The sequence below is a fragment of the Scyliorhinus canicula genome, chromosome 28, assembly GCF_902713615.1.
Source record: "Scyliorhinus canicula chromosome 28, sScyCan1.1, whole genome shotgun sequence".
NCBI lineage: Eukaryota > Metazoa > Chordata > Chondrichthyes > Carcharhiniformes > Scyliorhinidae > Scyliorhinus > Scyliorhinus canicula.
In genome coordinates, this window is record NC_052173.1 from 11,946,918 (window position 1) to 11,966,090 (window position 19,173).

Below are 19,173 nucleotides of genomic sequence, written 5' to 3' on the forward strand. Positions count from 1 at the left end.
GTTTAGGACTAAACAAAGACACATTCAATAATAAATAAAAACAGAAAATGCTGGATAAACTCAGCTGGTCTGGCAGTATCTGTGAAGAGAGAAACAGTTAGCGTTTTGAGTCTGTATGACCCTTCTACATGTTGTTTGTGGGGATTGGTGGCTTGATACTGGGCCGCAGATGGTACTGTCACAGTCATGGGAGGCACCTATATCCTGTAAATGGGAAACAGGTAATGTAGGGGGAGCACTCAAGATGGGAGCTGTTAGGTCTACATCGGGCACCATGACATCAACATCAAATGATTCAGGGGGAGGACAGGGATATCAATTACAATAATGATGGGATCAAGGATTAGAGGGAGAAGAAGGAGAGTGATTGGGGGGAAGGAACCCTAAACATGATGCTCCTCCAGCATGATGGGAGGGATTTAGGTCTCTGGTGGGGGGGGGGCTCGAGGTTAGTCTGGTAGCAGTACCACAGCGCCATCATTTTTCAAGCTGATCCAATGACGCGGTTGAAAAACAAGCTCTGAAAATAACTGCCACCTGGTAGTCCCAGGGTGGCACTGCCAAAGTGACAAGTTGGCAGTGCCAAGGTGCCAGGTGGCATGCCAGGGTGCTACCCTGCCCGGTCCCTGCCACCCGAGGATCTGCAATAGCCTGGGAAACTCCTAGATGCTGTTACGCCTGTTCCACGTTTATGTGGACCAGGACTAAACGCCATCCTGGCGAAGTCTCCCAGGTGCTGCTGTTGAGTCCGAGGTGCTGGTGAAACTGGCGATCGGATATTTAAATGAGTCCAATGGCTCATTTAAATATGCAGATCTAGATTTTAGCCAGAGAGAACAAAATCCAGATCATGATGTCTCACGAGATTCCGTTGAATCTCGAGACATTTCAAGCATCGCGAATCTCGCAAGAGGCCTCTCGCGAGATTCAACAGCCTCGTTCCGACACATGGTCGGGCACGTCGAGGCCACTGAATCGCGCCCATTAATTCATTGTATTTAATTTCTGATCTGAAGCATCTGAATTAATAAAACTGGTCAATAGCAGATTAGGCAAAAGATGAAACATTGATGTATGTAAGCCATTGACAGACTAGAAATAGATAGAGGCGGCAGAGGGCCCTTTAAGGATTTCCTTTAAAGTGCTGCAAACTAATTGATACTTGATAGAAATGGTTGACTCAAGGATAATACAATTTAAAATCTAGATTGCATATATAGAGGATAATGAAAGAGATGCAGTTCTGATCTTCATGGACCTTCTACTTCTTACTAAATTATTATGAGTGCTTCGAAAGAAAACTAAATAATTAGAACAAGATATTCACACATCTTGCTGATGAAGCACCAGAGGCTATTTGATAAAGGAAGGAACATTTTGAACTATAAATATCACTGTTCATTCTGTAATATACTGAAATGTGTCTTGCCTGTAGGCATTTCCAACTCGACAGTCAGAATCAAAGCCGTTCATAAAACTGAACAGTAACTTCTTGCTGTGTGTTAGTCGGAACATACCTGTTTGAATTTTTAGGATGGCAAGGGCTCAAAGAGTTGGTGGGGGAACACATCCCTGCAGGCTCCGATTGCCCTGCTGCCAATTTACAATTTAACAGGCATTGATTGGCATTAGGCAGGACTTCTGCCCATATCACGGGAGTAGATCCCACCTTGGAACGTTGCAGTGGTCGGAAGCGGAATGCACAGCGCTACCTGAGGCTATGTCCCGGGAACCAAATAGCCAGGTAAGTGTAACAGGTCTGCAGTCCTGTCACATTTAGCCATGAATGGTGGTGGACAATTAAACAACTCACTGAAGGAGGAGGTTCAACAAATACCCCCATCCTCAATAATGGAAGAGCCCAGCACATCAATGCAAAAGATTAGGCTGAAGCATTTGCTACAGTCTTCAGCGAGAAGTAACAAGTTGATGACCCATCTCGGCCTCCTCCAGACGTCCCCAGCATCATAGATACCAGTCTTCAGCCAATTCAATTCACTCCATCTGATATCAACAAATCAAAACAGCTGAAGACATCATAATAATAATCTTTATTGGACACAGCACTATACCACATGGACTGCAGCAGTTCAAGAAGGCAGATCACCACCACCTCCTCAAGGGCAATTAGGGATAGGCAACAAATGCTGACTTATCCAGCGAAGCCTGCATCCTTTGAATTAATTTTTTAAAAATCAACTGAAAATGCTGACAATATTCTGGCAATGGTACTGAAGACTTGTGTCCCAGACCTTGCCATGCCACTACCCAAGCTGTTCTAGTACAGCTACAACACAGGCATCTACCCAGCCATGTGGTACCGGTCCACAAAAAACAGAACAAATCCAACCAGTCTCATTACCAGCCCATCAGTCTATTTTTGATCATCAGTAAAGTGGTGGAAGAGGTCATCAATGGTGCTGTCAAGCAGTACTAAAATAGGGGCAGGAGGAGGCTATTCGGCCTTCCAAGCTTGCTCCGCCATTCATTATGATCATAGCTGATCATCCAATTCAATAGCCTAATCCCGCTTTGCCCCCATAACCTGCTCACGGACACTCAATTTAGGTTCCACCAGGACCATTTGACTCCTGACCTCATTACAACCTTGTTCAAACCTGAAGCTGAATGCAAGAAGTAACATCAAGGCCGCGTTTGACCGAGTAAGGCATCAAAGAGCCCTAGCAAAACTGGAGTCAATGAGAGTCAGTGGAAAAACTTGACTCTGGTTGGAGTCATAGCTAGCACAAAGGAAGATGGTTGTGGTTGTTGGTGGTCAGACATCTGAGGGTAGTGTCCTATGCCCAACCATCTTCAGCTGCTTCATCGATTACCTTTATTCCATCAGAAGGTCAGAAGTGGGCATGATCACTGATGATTCCACAATGTTCAGCAATATTCGCGACTCCTCAGATACTAAAGCAGTCAATGTCCAAATGTAGCATGACCTGGACAAGTGGCTAGTAACATCCATGCCACACAAGTGCCAGGCGATGACCACCTCCAACAAGAGAGAATCTAAAGCATCACCCCTTGGCATTCAATGGCATTACCATCACTGAATCCTCCACTATGGGGTTACCATTGATCAGAAACTGAACTGGACCAGCCATATAAATACTTTGGCTACAAGAGCAGGTCAGAGGTTAGGAATCGTGTTGCAGATAGCTCACCTCCTGACCCCCCAAAGCCTGTCCACAATCTGCAAGGCACAAGTCAGGAGTGTGATGGAATGCTCTCCACTTGCCTGGATGAGTGCAGCTCCAACAACACTCAAGATGCTCGACACTGTCCGGAACCCCGCTTGATTGCTCCCCCTTCCACAAACATTCACTCCCTCCACCACCGACGCATAATAGAAGTCATGTGTACCATCTACAAGATGCATTACAGGAACTCACCAAGGATCCTTCGACAGCACCTTCTAAACACATGACCACTGCTACCGAGAAGGACAAGGGCAGCAGATACATGGGAACATCACCAACTGTAAATTCACCGCCAAGCCACTCACCATTCTGACTCGGAACTATGTTGGCCATTCCTTCACTGTCACTGGGTTAAAATCCTGGAACTGCCTCCCTCACAGCACTATGGGTGTACCTATACCTCAGGGACTGCAGCGGTTCAAGAAGGCAGATCACCACCACCATTACGGATGGGTAAAAATGCTGGCCGAGACTGCGAAGCCTACATCATTTGAATGAATAAAAAAAATTCAACATGCACCTTCCCTGCTTCCTTTCACTCTCCGACAATCAATGCACCATACTTCACTCTATCGCCTTCCTCTCCTATTCGCATTCTACACTTCCCACTCAAACCACTTTTGCAACCCTCAATTTCCCACACCTTACATCTTACATACTACGTATAAACTACTTAATTATGACATTACTTACCTGTGGTCTGGTTGCTCCACGATCCTGGCAGTCCAGCTTTTGTCATTGTGGCAGCAGCCAGAGCCTCCCGAGTGGTAGTGCTGAGCACAAGAGCTCTGCCACTGATTGGCCAGCAGCTCTTGGTATGTGAGACTTCCACCTCCGGGGTCTTGATTCCAGGGAAGGCTTGTCACTGGCCTTCCCACTGCTTAGCCTGCAAGCGGTTTGATGGGCCTTCCCGAAAAATGGCAGTTGGGATCTCTTGCTGCAGTTGACAGGCAAGACTCCTAACACCTCACCAGGATTCCACCCATAGTGTTACTTGGTCTGACTTTCTCAAGTACCAGCTCAAAGGCTGGCACCATGTATACTTGGTACCTACCATGGTGAAGTCTATGCTGACAGCTCGGACAGACACCATAGACAGACATCTCATTGTTGGAATGTAAGTTCAGATGGCTTTCATATTGGCTCTGGACCTTTGAAAATGTAGCATCATTCTTTGACTTTGTCCTTGAGCAGAGCTGTTTGAGTGCCGGGGTGCAATCCCAGGAGAGTGGCCTGAGAGGGGTACCTGCAGTTTTTTTTTATTCGTTCATGGGACATGGGAGTCACAGGCTGTGCCAGTATTTACTGTCCGTCCCTAATTGCCCTTGGGGAGCAGTTAAGAGTCACCCACATTGCTGTGGGTCTGGAGTCACATATCGGGCAGACGAGGTAAGGATGGCAAATTTCCTTCTCTAAAGGACATTAGTGAACAAGATGGATTTTTACAACAATCGACATTGGTTTTGTGGTCACCATAGGAAGGATGTGGAAGCTTTGGAAGCTAAGGAGATTTACCAGGATGTTGTCTGGAATGGAGAGTAGGTCTTACGAGGAAAGGTTGAGGGTGCTAGGCCTTTTCTCATTAGAACGGAGAAGGATGAGGGGCGACTTCATAGAGCTTTACGAGATGATCAGGGGAATAGAGTAGACAGTCAGAGACTTTTTACCCGGGTGGAACAAACCATTACAAGGGGACATAAATTTAAGGTGAATGGTGGAAGATATAGTCAGAGGTAGGTTCTTTACCCAGAGAGTAGTGGGGGCATGCAATGCACTGCCTGTGGAAGTAGTTGAGTTGAAAACATTAGGGACCTTCAAGCGGCTATTGGATAGGTACATGGATTACAGTAGAATGCTGGGGTGTAGATTAATTTGTTCTTTTTTTTAAAATTTAGAGTACCCAATTATTTTTTCAAATTAAGGGGCAATTTTAGTGCGGTCAATCCACCTAAACACATCTTTTGGGTTGTGGGGGTGAAACCCACGCAGACACAGGGAGAATGTGCAAACTCCACACGGGATTAATTTGTTCTTAATCTAGGACAAAGGTTTGGCACAACATAATGGGCCGAAGGGCCTGTTCTGTGCTGTATTTTTCTATGTTCTATGTATATAGTAAACTTTAACTCATCTAGAACTAGACGTTCTTCAGTGCATTTATTCTGACCGGCCAAGCACCAGAATGTAATACCTATCATGCACAAAAACTGTGCTCGCAGATGTTCAGCAACAGAAGCATTGTTTGATCACATAGACTGTCTGCTCTAACATTTCTGACAGACGCATGGCTCTCATTGCAGGCCACTTGTGGCTGAGTTCCTGACAGGAGTTTTGAACCTTGTCTTAAGGGGATGTACATGCAGCTCAGTAGTCAACCTATGAATGTCTGGTTGGAATAAAGATGGCATAGTAGACTGCACAGTATAAACGAGTCACACCTGCTCCTGGGAAATGGCCACAGACCAGCATGATGGGCTGCCTTTGCTTGCAACCCAGCTGGAGATGGAGGAAGTAGAATGCTTTTCTATTCAGAAAGATGTGGAGATGCCGGCATTGGACTGGGGTGAGCACAGTAAGAAGTCTTACAACACCAGGTTAAAGTCCAACATGTTTGTTTCAAGCACTAGCTTTCGGAGCACTGCTCCTTCCTCAGGTGAATCACCTGAGGAAGGAGCAGTGCTCCGAAAGCTCGTGTTTGAAACAAACATGTTGGACTTTAGCCTGGTGTTGTAAGACTTCTTACTGTATTCAGAAAGATGCCAGGATGGTGATGGGGAAAAGCACAAGACAATATGTGTACAGCCTATGCCACCATCCACCTTGGGGTAGCCTGTTACGTGAACTTTCTTCTTGCTTTGCTCTGTCCATTGAGAAAGAGATGCAGCTGTTCCTCTGGGTGTAGAGAGTCGTTGTGACCTTCCTGATAAAACAGTGAATAGAAAGCTTTGAAATGTCACTTGTCACCTCCTGCAGCCTGGAAGGACCCTGTTGCATAAAACTTGAGGGCTCACTGATCTTGACAACCACAGGCAGTGCTGTCGATTCCACAGTTTGAGGCCCGAGTTGTGGCTGCAGCAGGTGACATAGCTCTTTGACAGCCTTCTTTTTTGGAACAGAGCTACCTGACACTTTGCTCCTTCCAAGAAGTTCATGAAGGAGAAATGGGTCCCGAAAATCTACTTTGGGTATAACTTCCTCTGCAGTGCCCTCCTTCTCCTCTTCTTGCAGTTGCTCCTGCTATCTCCTTTCTTCATGGCTGTTCCTCGTCATCTTCCAACTCCAAAAGCAGACCTACCAGAACACTGATACAGCAATGAAAGTTTATTGAGGTCATCCAACAGCAGCAGCAAAATCTACTTAAAAGTCAGAAATTCCTTATAGAAGTGAGAAAATGGGGCAAAAATGCCTATAAGCGCAAACCAGTAGTGAATGAGACCTTTAAATAGTGTTTCTGCAGGATTCTATTGCCTGTTCATGCCACAAGTTGCTGAGTGTTTCTCGCGTACGAAGCAGGTACTGGACAAACCACTTTCACAAAGTGGTCCTAAAAGCATAGGGCCTTTATTTAAATATTTTTATCAATGTTTAGATACTTCCAGCTCAAGTCTTAGATACCGATGATGGAACCTGCTCCAATATGGTAGGTAAAGCAATTTTGCGGTTGAATTTGCATGTGGCATAATGGACACTTGTGCACCTGTTTTATACCAACAAATTTCTGCACTGCTATTTCTGATTTTATTTTCGAGTGAGAAACTGATACAATGAGACAGGCCATCTGTTTTGCATGACGCCCAATATTGTTTTCTGTTCTCTTAAATGGAAAGTTAAATTGAGTTGGGTGTACAACAGGCAGCGATCGATCATGTCAGTTTCCCACCCAGTGTGTTACATTAAAGCTAACCCCTGTATTTTGAAACCAATGGAGAAATAATAACAGCCTAATACTATTGATGGTAGAAATTTGTCCCAGCAAAATGGTTATGGGGCTTACCTATACTCTGGCCCATGATGAGCTTTATCTATTCTCCATTGAATACCAAGGGAAGCACCTCATGGGCAGCAGTTTCCTCCCTGTAGGGCACTCATCTGCAATATTTCTTGGTGGAAAATTGAGGAAGGCAGTGCTGGCAGCTCGCATGAATCCACAGCCTGGACTTTTGTGGTGCCTCTGCTGCTGGAGCTTGTACAGCTAAATCATCTCAATCGGGAGGAAGAGAGGAATATCGGGAGACAAAAAATAACATTTGACAAAAAACTTAAATTTTGCATAAATTTTGTACAGGCTCAATATTAGACAAATTGTGCATTTCTGCAGAGCTGATAATGTAGAATACATAAAGGTTTGCATCCTCACCTGAAAACCCTCCATAAGAGCTTCAGAATGATTATGTATATGTGCATTTATATATCTCGGAGGTATAATATGTGTGTTTGTGTGTATATGTACAAATAACAAAGCAAGACCTGACCCCATTAATGACCTCCTGCTGTGTGTCTGCTTTTTAGACACCCCTTCCCAGCGAGTGCAGTTCATTCTGGGAACTGAGGATGATGAAGAGCATGTTCCACATGAACTTTTCACTGAGCTTGATGAAATCTGCGTGCGTGGGGGTGAAGATGCTGAGTGGAAGGAGACTGCCAGGTGTGTGAAACGTCTATAATATTTGTCAACCTGAGGAAATGCTGGAAATGTCAGTGAAGTTTCAGTGGCTTCTATTCCAGAAGCACTAACAAGCTTAACAAGAAGAAACTTCATTCACCTCTTTCATATCAGCAGCACAGAAAAAGTTTTACAAATTTCTGCAGTTCATTATTTAGTCAATTTCATTGTGCATATCCTCAAAATGAACTGTGGTTTTACATCACTTAATAAACATGCGATCACTTCAATGTAATCCTTCAATGTAAATCTGATCATTCATTGACCACATGGGGTGCACCAACTATGTCTTCTGCAAATCTAAGTACAGTACATCCACTGGTTACCCTTTATCCACAGCACATAATAGGTCCTCAAAGAACTCCAATAAGTTAGCTGAACATGATTTCCCTTTCACAAAACGATGTTGACTCTGCTCGATTACCTTCAACTTATTTGAGTGCTCTGCTATAACCTTTTTAATGTATATTTTTTGTCCTGCCTATGATGTTGATACCTACATTGTCCAGGACGACTGGATCCACTCCCTCCTCCAGCAAGTTCTTCTCCAGTCCTGAGCAGATGTGCCAAACCCTGGCACTGGCCAGCAACACAGCCATATGAACTCATACTCTTTGCTGCAGAGAACAAACCCTCTGACTATACTGTCTACTGCTACTACATTCCTTGTTACTCCTTCCACTTGAAAGGCTTCCTGTACCATGTTGCCATTTCCAGTCAGCCCATCCACCCTGCAGCCTCCACTCTCTTCCAAACAAGCTGAAAGAACCTCATACCTGTTGGACAATTGCAAGTACTGGGGCTCCTGCACTCCTGCTCTCTGGGTCCCCTTATCTGCCTCACTTGCAGTCACATCCTCCTGTCCCTGACCACTGACAACATCAGAAGGCTCTGCCTTAAGGGGTGTGACTGCCTCCTGGAATAAAGTGTCCAGGGAATGTTCCCCCTCTCTGATACGCCACAGTGTCTGCAGCTTGATCTCTAGCTCAAAAATGCGAAGCTGAAGTTCCTGAAACTGCAGGCACTTACTGCAGATGTGTTTGCCCTGGATCACTCTGGTATCCAGAAGCTCCCACATCCTGCAATCGCAGCACACACCCTGCCCTGCCATCTCCAATATGTGTTCATTAATAATTGCTAATTAATTTATTTATATTTAATAAACTGACATCTTCCAACAGGTTTTGGCACTGCCAGTAAACTTTACAGTAAGAAGTCTTACAACACCAGGTTAAAGTCCAACAGGTTTGTTTCAAACACTAGCTTTTGGAGCATTGCTCCTTCCTCAGGTGAATGAAAAGGTATGTTCCAGAAACATATATATGGACAAATTCAAAGATGCCAGACAATGCTTAGAATGCGAGCATTTATAGGTAATTAAATCTTTACAGATCCAGAGATAGGGGTAACCCCAGGTTAAAGAGGTGTGAATTGTCTCCAGCCAGGACAGTTGGTAGGATTTCGCACACCCCGGCCAGATGGTGGGGGATGAATGTAATGCGACATGAATCCCAGGTCCCTGTTGAGGCCGCACTCATTTGTGCAGAACTTGGCTATAAGTTTCTGCTCAGCGATTCTGCGTTGTTGCGCATCCTGAAGGCCGCCTTGGAGAACGCTTACCCGGAGATCAGAGGCTGAATGCCCTTGACTGCTGAAGTGTTCCCGACTGGAAGGGAACATTCCTGCCTGGTGATTGTCGCGCGATGTCCGTTCATTCGTTGTCGCAGCGTATGCATGGTCTCGCCAATGTACCACGCTTCGGGACATCCTTTCCTGCAGCGTATGAGGTAGACAACGTTGGCCGAGTCGCACAAGTATGTACCGCGTACCTGGTGGGTGGTGTTACCACGTGTAACGGTGGTATCCGAGTCGATGATCTGGCATGTCTTGCAGAGATTGCCCTGGCAGGGTTGTGTGGTGTCGTGGTCTCTGTTCTGAAGGCTGGGTAGTTTGCTGCAAACAATGGTTTGTTTGAGGTTGCGCGGTTGTTTGAAGGCAAGTAGTGGCGGTGACCTTGGCAAGATGTTCATCTTCATCGATGATGTGTTGAAGGTTGCGAAGAAGATGTCGTAGTTTCTCCGCCCCAGGAAAGTACTGGACGACGAAGGGTAATCTGTCAGTTGTGTCCCGTGTTTGTCTTCTGAGGAGGTCGGTGCAGTTTTTTGCTGTGGCGCGTTGGAGCTGTTGATCGATGAGTCGAGCGCCATATCCTGTTCATACGAGGGCATCTTTCAGCATCTGTAGATGTCTGTTACGCTCCTTCTCGTCTGAGCAGATCCTGTGTATATGGAGGGCTTGTCCATAGGGGATAGCTTCATTAATGTATGTTTAGGGTGGAAGCTGGAGCAGTGGAGCATCGTGAGGTTATCCGTGGGCTTGCGGTAAAGCGAAGTGCTGAGGTGACCGTCCTTGATGGAGATGAGTGTGTCCAAGAATGCAACTGATATTGGAGAGTAGTCCATGGTGAGTCTGATGGTGGGATAGAACTTATTGATGTCATCGTGCAGTCGTTTCAGTGATTCTTCGCTGTGGGTCCAAAGGAAAAAAATGTCATCGATGTATCTGGTGGATAACGGCGGTTGAAATCCTGTGCACTGAGGACGTCTTGTTCAGACTTGTGCATGAAGATGTTGGCATATTGAGGTGCGAATTTGGTCCCCATGGCTGTTCCGTGCGTTTGGATGAAGAACTTGAAGGTGAAGAGGTTGTGATCCAGAATGAAGCGGATGAGTTGCAGAATTGCGTCTGGAGATTGGCAGTTGTCGGTGTTGAGTACTGAGGCTGTTGCAGCAATGCCGTCGCCATGGGGGATGCTGGTGTAGAGTGCCGAGATGTCCATTGTGACGAGGAATGTTCCTGGTTCAACTGGTCCATGGGTGCTGAGTTTCTGTAGGAAGTCCATCGTGTCGTGACGAAGCTGGCGTACCTTGTGCGATGGGTTTCAAGATGCCCTCGATGTAGCCAGAGAGGTTCCCACACAGGGTCCCATTGCCTGAAACGATAGGATGGCCTGGTGTGTTGGCCTTGTGTATTTTTGGGAGGCAGTAGAGATCTCCAATGCGGGGACTACGTGAGATGAGAGCACGTAGGGTGTTCTGAAGGTCTGGATCCAAGGTCTTGATCAGTCTGTTGAGTTGGCGGATGTGTTCCTTGGTCAGATCTGCGGGTAACTGCCTGTAGTGTTCCTGGTTGTTGAGTTGTCGGTATACTTCTTTGCAGTAGTCTGTTCTGTTCAGTATGACAAAGGAGGGGCCACCCTCACTCCAGTCACTCTGTCTGGACCTGTAAAGACTTAATTAGCTGCAAAGATTCGCATTCTAAGCATTGTCTTGCATCTTTGAATTTGTCTATATATATGTTTCTGGAACATACCTCTTCATTCACCTGAGGAAGGAGCAGTGCTCCAAAAGCTAGTGTTTGAAACAAACCTGTTGGACTTTAATAACCTGGTGTTGTAAGACTTCTTACTGTGCTCACCCCAGTCCAACGCCGGCATCTCCACATCAGTAAACTTTACAATATTGATAAAACAATACAGTACTTACAATACTCATTTAAAAAAACTAACAGTTTCTAATAATGCGAGTTACTGATTTACCTGCTCCTCCTGCTGCACAAAAGTGGAAATCAAATACTGGAGACTGAAAAAGAGTAGAAGAAAAAAGCACCTCCTCCCCACCCTTCACCGAATGCCCCACTCAGCACACTTTACTTCTTGCAGTAACTTTACGCAAAGCACACCTTTAGCAAAGTATCCCTTTCCCCAATGCAACAAATTCATACTTTGAACCAAATTCCCAAATATACTCACTTGGTCTCTGTCTCACTCAGGCTGAAGTCCCCCTCACTGACCGTGTGCCCTTTTTGAATTGAAACAAATGTTTGGCAGGTGGTTGAAGTTTGAGGAAGACGTTGAGGATGGTGGAGACCGTTGGAGTAAACCATATGTTGCCACACTATCGTTACACAGCCTGTTTGAGCTACGGAGCTGTATCATTAACGGTACAGTTTTATTGGACATGAGAGCAAACAGCATTCAGGAGATCGCAGGTATGAATTATACATGGACATTGCCTTCACAAAACACATTTTGTTAAAATACTTTGCTATCTAGAAGTACACTGTAATAATGTAAATCATCAAAGTGCATTGCGTAATGCCATTATGATTTGACCTTCCTCTTCAAACAAAAAACAAGTTGCCAGTTGTTCGTGAAGACGCTACCGCTTTAATTTACCTTGTCTAAACTTTCTTATAGTCTGTTGTATTCTGTTTCCTGCCTTGAGTAACATTGGGGATGGCGATTTTCAGCCCCATGATCGCCATCAAAGAGAACGGTCACGCGGACGGAAAATCCGGAGAGAATCGGGAAATGCAATTCTCTCTGGAGAGAGCACGTTGCCCGATTTTCCCTGCCCCTCGCCGCCGATGTCACAAGATTCACACCCACGAAGGGTGGGAACCTCATTTAAATGGTTTGTAATAAATTATAATATTAACGGGCGCTCCGCCACATGATTCTCCCCTCATTAAATATTCAAACCTCGCTGATGTTTACGACAGCTTTTTAAAAACGAGCAATGGTTGTGGGGATCCTTCCGGGGGCGCAAAGTTACATATAGCCCCTGGGGGAAGAGGGTCATGCCCGAGCAGTGCCCTGGAACTGCCTCCTGGCACAAGTTGGCACTGCCAGGTTGGCACTGCCATGATTGCCGGGGGTGGGGGGAGCTCCCGATGATTATGGTGTGGGGAGGAGCCCCCAATATCTTCGTGGTGGGGTCTCGGAGCCGTTCAATTTCAGTTCTGATCAAGACACCATTTAAAGATGGCCTCCCGATCTCTGTGGGGCCAGCTCTATCAGACCCCGCCAGAGTGACGGCGTAAACTATGCCCACTCGTTTCTTTTCTTTAAAGAGGCTCAAGATCTGGAGAGAAAATTGGTCTGTGCAATGGGGGAGCCACATGGCAATTTTCAGTCTGAGCCTGACACGTTGAAAAAATACGGTAAGATTCCGCCCGGGATTTGTATGCATTATATAGCTCTCATTATATCACATGTTATTGAGTACTTTAGGCAATAGGGATTTATTCTTTCATCTCTGACTCACCTACTGTGCATCTGATGATCTGATTGACTGTGGGAACAGTAAAGGTGTATCACTGAACAGTTGACATGGTTAATAAATGCCAGGAATCATTTAGAGAAGTGAAATATGATGAGCCAGTGAAAGATCAATTTATGGGCAGGTTGTAGTCTGAATTCCTATCTTCTTGTGTAACTTTTCCTTTTGTTGCTATGGAAACTTTTCCAATAAGCTTCTCTTTGCAACACGAGTCACACGTTTCTGTAATTGGAATACAAAGACAAAGATGAGTCAGAAACCTAAACTGTGTTTATTTAATTTTGAAAATGTAATAAAATGAAAATATAGTAAAATTCACTTCTACAACTGCTTGAGGGGAAAAAAACAGCTTTATTTTTGTTCAATACTTAAGGTGAAGAAATTACCAAGGTTAGAAACAGTAGAAGAAACAAGACAAATCAGCAAGTAGTGATTAGATGACACCAAACTTAGAGTTTTAAAAACCTCAAAATTATGGGAAGAATGGAAAATCGTGAAGATGAGAAAGGGATAATTTAAAGTAGCAAACTGGTGAGGCTTGATCTTGAAGGGAGAGATGAAGAAGTTTTTCCAAATATCTATCTTTCAAATAAAATGTAATTGGATTAATTGTGGATAAGAAAAAAATCTTTGTGTAACATGACTTGTGAATGACAAAGTAGGAAATAACCAATTAGAAAGGAGAAAGATTGACTTAAACAGTTAAGGAGAAGAAAATTGATTAATTCAAATTTGACTCGATGCTGCTCACATCCCAAGAACAAATAGACAAATCTCAAATTTAGTCTTCGATGAGCAATCATACAAATTTCCTTCTTCTAATTGGTTAAATATTCAGGTATCTCTCTTTTCCTGTTTTCTAATTATTTGGCTATTTTCTAAAGTTTGTTATTGACAAATCATCAGCGGAATTCTCTGCTGGCGGGATCGGCCGGATTGCCGACAGCGCATCCACGCCTGCGGGTTTCCGAACGCCATGAGGTGGCCACAATGGGAAACCCCATTGGCCGCTGCGGGAACGGTGAATCATGCTGCCGGTGGGGACACGCTGCGCTGGAAAATGCGGCTGGTGGACCGGAGAATCCCGCCCCATATTTCACAAAACATTTTTCCCAAATTTCAATTTCTCTGACTATATTGTAAATGATCACATTCCAGCAAAACAATTTTTTTCTTTCATGGGATGCAGACGTCACTGGTGAAGTGTTGGCTAGTGTAGACTTGAGAGATGAACAGACACTTCCAACACTGATGAAGGTTCAACTCAATTTTATTAACTATTTCTAACTAACTAACACACGATGACTGTGGGTCTAAATGATGCTAACTTAAACTAGAGACCTAAGCCTTGTCCGAACCAGTTGATTCTCTCAGCACGTGTTGTGAGTCTGTGCTGGGCTGGATGAGTTCTTGTTACACTGAGAGGCAGCACCCAGAATGAGTAGGAACCGTGATGCCCTCTACCTTTATAGTGTGTGTATTCTAACTGGTGATTGGCTGCGGTGTTTGTACATGTTGATTGGTCCCTGTGTGTGTCTGCACCATGATATACTGGTGTATATTATGACAACTGGCATGACAGCATTTATTGCCCATCTATTATAACCCCAATGGAGATCCCAAGATCAGGACTGTATGATATCCCATGGCTTCCCCTTTAAGACAGGCAGGCCTTCCCCTTAAGGGGGTGGCATTTTCCCTTTACAAGGAGAGCTTCAGGTGTATAAAAACCTCGGTCTAGTTGCAGGTCGGGAAGGAGGCCCTGAGGTGAGTGGAGGAGTATTGGAATCATATCAAAATAAACCTTGTTCTGTAATTTCTACTTTCATCTATGCATTCTGCCTACCGCGAATTCAACACCATCCCGAATTGCCCTTGAACTGAGTGGCTTGCTCAGCTATTCCAGAGTGTAGTTAAGAAAGAGTCAGCCGAGACTTCCGGTTGCGGCGATGAGTGACTGAACCGCACATTCGGGGGCTCTCACTCCGGCGGGGCTTTAGGACCTGATTCCCCGCGATAGCAGGACTGTGGAGCGGCAAAAGGACGGCCACGGAGGTGCGGAGGAGCGGGCAGCGCTGAATGGAACCGCGGGACAGCAGGAAGCAACGAAAATGGGAGAGGAAGGGACAAAGGCAAGGTGCAGGGGAAGCTGACCCGGGACCCAAGATGGCGGACCTGCGGACTTCGGACCCAGCAATCCAGCAAGCGCTGGAAAATACGCTGCAGGTCATTAAAAGCAGCTTTGAGTTGTTGAAGCGGGATAACTTGGACCCACTTCAGAAGGCACTGGATCAGCTGAACCAGAGGCTGGATGCCCAGGACGAAAAAGGTAAGGAGCTGGGAGAGGCGGTGGAGGAGCAGGCGGATGAGCAGACGATTGCGGTGCTAGAAGTCGACGGGTTGAAGGAGACGCAGAGAAGACTGCTGGACAGAGTAGAGGAGTTGGAAAATAGAGCCCCCAGACAAAATTTGAGGATCATTGGCCTCCCGGAGGAGCGGCTGCCACAGCGTTTGTGGTGGACCTGTTGAAGCAGCTGATGGGGGCTGAAGCCTTTCCGCGACCGCCGGAGTTGGAGGGGGCATACAGAGTGCAGGCGAGACAGGTGCGTCCGGGGGTCCCCCCCCCCCCCCCCCCCGTCCGATGGTGATTAGGTTCCACAGGTTTGTGGAAAAGGAGCGGGTTCTACGGTGGGCAAAGAGCGCCAAGAGCAGCACGTGGAATAACAGTGTTCTTCGCATCTTCCAGGACCTAAGCCAGGAGGTGGCTAGGCGGCGAGCAGCCTTTAAACAAGTTAAGGAGGTGTTGTTCAAGAAGCATGTGAAGTTTGGTCTGCTGTTCCCGGCCCGTCTTTGGGTTACGCATCAGGGTCAACACCACTACTTCTCCGAGCCCGAAGAAGCGATGGACTTTGCGAGGGATCAGGGGCTGGTCCTGAAAAGAGGTCCCACGGACGCAAACTAGGGTCCGAGAACTACCGTTTGAAGGGACGCCGATTGTGCCTAGACTGTTGGTCAACTGTTTACTGTTTTAAACGTGCCATGTGGGGTATTTGGGTTTTTCTTCTTCTGTTTTTTGTGTGGGCAATTTTTGCCTGGGGGGGGGTGTGGGGGGAGGGGAGTTCTCCTCCTCCCCTCCCCACCCCCCCATCTCATCAGGTCTTTTTCCTGTTTTTGTTGCTTTTATTTTATTTTCCTGGGTCTTTCTGCACCAATGGGTACCTTTTGTTGGGCTCGCTGAGTGCACTGGAGCCGGTATTGCAACAAAGGGGTGGCCAGTCAGCAATGGGGATTAAAGACGTGGGTTGGGGGCTTTCGTTTTATTTATGTTTATGGTTTGTTAGGTTTGTTTCGGGTGGGGGTTGTAGGGGTAATGGGGTATTGCGGGGTTATCTTATTAATGCTCGGAAAGGACGTGGGTTAACATTTTTCTGTGTACACGGCGGGAACTGTATTGTACCTGGAGCAGCCTCGCGGGGCGATTTGATGTTTACATTTTGTTTGACCTTCCTGTGTTAGTGAGATTGCTCCAGTGGGTTGGAGGGGGGGATGGAATGCTGGGGAGTGGGGATGACTGAGACTGGGGCAGGTTGCACAAGTTGAATTTGACCAGGGTGGAACAAATGAAGAGGGAGTTTCGGAGATGGGATGCACTCCCGCTGTCACTGGCGGGGAGGGTGCAGACTGTAAATATGACAATCCTCCCTAGATTCCTGTTCATCTTCCAGTGCCTCCCGATTTTTATCCCACAGTCCTTCTTCAAAAGGACTGGCAAAATAATCATGAGCTTTGTCTGGGCGGGAAAATCCCCGCGGGTGAAGAAGGCGATGCTTGAGAGGAGCCGCAGCGAGGGAGGGCTGGCATTGCCGAGTCTGATCAACTACTACTGGGCGGCTAACATAGCCATGATAAGGAAGTGGATGGTGGGTACGGGGTCTATTTGGGAGCGGGTGCGGGCGGCTTCGTGCAGGGGCACCAGTTTGGCAGCCCTGGTCACGGCTCCCCTACCGCTATCACCGGCCAGGTACTCCACCAGCCCGGTAGTGGGGGCGGCCCTGCGGATATGGGGCCAGTGGAGGAGGCATGTAGGGGAGGTGGGTGCGTCTGTCTGGGCACCAATATGTGATAACCATCGATTTGCCCCTGGGAGCATGGATGGGGGTTTCGAACATGGCGGCGGGCGGGGGTGAGGAGGGTGGGCGATATGTTCCTGGAGGGGAGCTTTGCAAGTTTGAGGGGCTTGGAGGAGAAATTTGGTCTGGTAAGGGGAAATGATTTCGGGTACTTACAGATGCGGGACTTTGTCCGTAGACAGGTCCCATCCTTCCCACGCCTCCCGCCAATAGGGATCCAAGACAGAATAGTCTCCAGAGGAGAGGGTAGAGTCTCAGACATTTATAAGGTGCTCATGAAGGGGGAAGAGTCCCAGACGGAGGAACTGAAACTCAAATGGGAGGAGGGGCTTGGTGGGGAGATGGAGGACGGGCTGTGGGCAGACGCCCTGAGTAGGGTAAATTCAACCGCAACATGTGCCAGGCTCGGCCTGATTCAATTTAAGGTCGTTCACCGGGCCCACATGACGGTAGCTTGTATGAGCAAATTCTTTGGGGTAGAGGATAAGTGCGCTAGTTGCGGGGGAGGACCAGCAAACCACGTTGTGGGGAGAGTAGTGTAGAGTAGAAGGGATAAATAGGAGGGTAGTGTCGATGGGAGAGGGGCGGGCTTGTGCAGTATGGTTGATTGAAGTATTGATTTTACTTTGATGTTTGCACATTTTTGCCGCCTTTGCTTTTTTTTTGTGTTGTTATCTGTAACTGTTTACAATGCTGAAAAATACCTCAATAAAATTGTTTGATTAAAAAAAAAGAAAGAGTCAGCCACATGACTGTGGGCCTGGCATCGCATCTAGGCCAGACCAAGTAATGGTGGCAGATTTCCTTCCCTAAAGTGCACCAATGAACCTGATGGGTTTTGACAACAATTGGTGATCGTTTTTTGAGACCAGCTTTCAGTTACTGATTTAGTAATAAATTTAAATTCCACCAGCTACCATGGTGGGATTTAAACCCATGTCCCCAGAGCATTAGCTGGGGCCTCTGGATTACTAGTCCAGTAACATTGCCATTGCACCACTGTTGTGGACGGAGGCAGAGGCTCCACAAGAGGCCAGGCTGACAGGATACAACTCTCTTTATTCTCACACTAGATACAACTATCACTCCTCTCCACTCCCAGCAAGGTCACCTTCCCCGACCTGTTTCCAGATTGGGGTTCATATCCTGTGGGGAGTTCCTCCAATTGGGAGGAAGCTGTCCCCCTAGTCACCTGAGTAGCTCATACTCTGAGGTATAGGAGGGGAATCGGATGTTTTATAAGTTCTGTCCTATAGGAGGTCGTAACAACCCCCCCCCAAAAAAAAAACAAATGTCCGGTGAAATGTCCATGTCCTCAGGTGGAAGGTCCCGTGGCCACTTGGATTGTGGGCGGAGGTCCTGGGGTGGTACAGCCAGCCCGGGAGGTGTGTAGCATACCGGTGACCAGGGCATCCATAAGGATCATCTTAGCTGGCATGGCACAGCCAGCCAGGCTGTCAGTACAATCAGTGCCGGCGTATAGTGACCGGGCAGGCCAATATCCATATCGGACTCTGCATCGCTGTCTACGCCGTCGCTGGTTGAATCCATGGGAACCTCGGGTTCCCTGACGCCCTAATGTTCAACAGGAGGTTGAATGGACAAATAGGGTCATGGTTCCTCTCTGGCCTCGGGATCTTCCTTTGCCGTATTTGGGATGTAGTCTGGGCCTCACGCCGGTGGTTCTTGGTCATGTTGTTGTATGTAGTCCAGATGCTGGTGTGTCTCAGTGCCCTGTACCTGGATCGGGTAAGAGAACGGCCCCATCACGTGGATGACTACCCCAGGGATCCATGTGGCTCCAGTCCCGGATTTTCTCACGTAAACGTCATCACTGTCGTGAAGGTGCACACATGTGGGCGGCGGTGAGAATCCATCTCTGAGCAGTCCTGCTGCTGATGGAACCGCATCCCGATGTCAGGGAGGATGAGGCTGAGACGTGTCCAGAGTCGTCACCCCATGAGCAATTCAGCCAGCACAATGCCTGTTGTGGCGTGGGGCGTAGTACGGTAACTAAAGGGAAATTGTGACAACCGCATCTCCTAAGA

At 46.9% G+C, this 19,173-nt stretch overlaps 1 protein-coding gene across 3 annotated transcripts in view; it reads left to right on the top strand.

Annotated features, from left to right (window-relative positions):
• LOC119958117 (electroneutral sodium bicarbonate exchanger 1-like) overlaps nucleotides 1-19,173 on the top strand; it is a 259,631-nt gene that overhangs the window by 145,906 nt on the left and 94,552 nt on the right. For all 3 annotated transcript variants that reach the window (XR_005458961.1, XM_038786362.1, XM_038786363.1), the window contains exons 4-5: nucleotides 7,719-7,854; nucleotides 11,762-11,922. Coding sequence is in view for 2 of the 3 variants with exons in the window: in XM_038786362.1 (XP_038642290.1) it covers nucleotides 7,719-7,854; nucleotides 11,762-11,922 (297 nt within the window). In the remaining variant the exon portion in view is untranslated. The remainder of the gene's footprint in view (nucleotides 1-7,718; nucleotides 7,855-11,761; nucleotides 11,923-19,173) is intronic.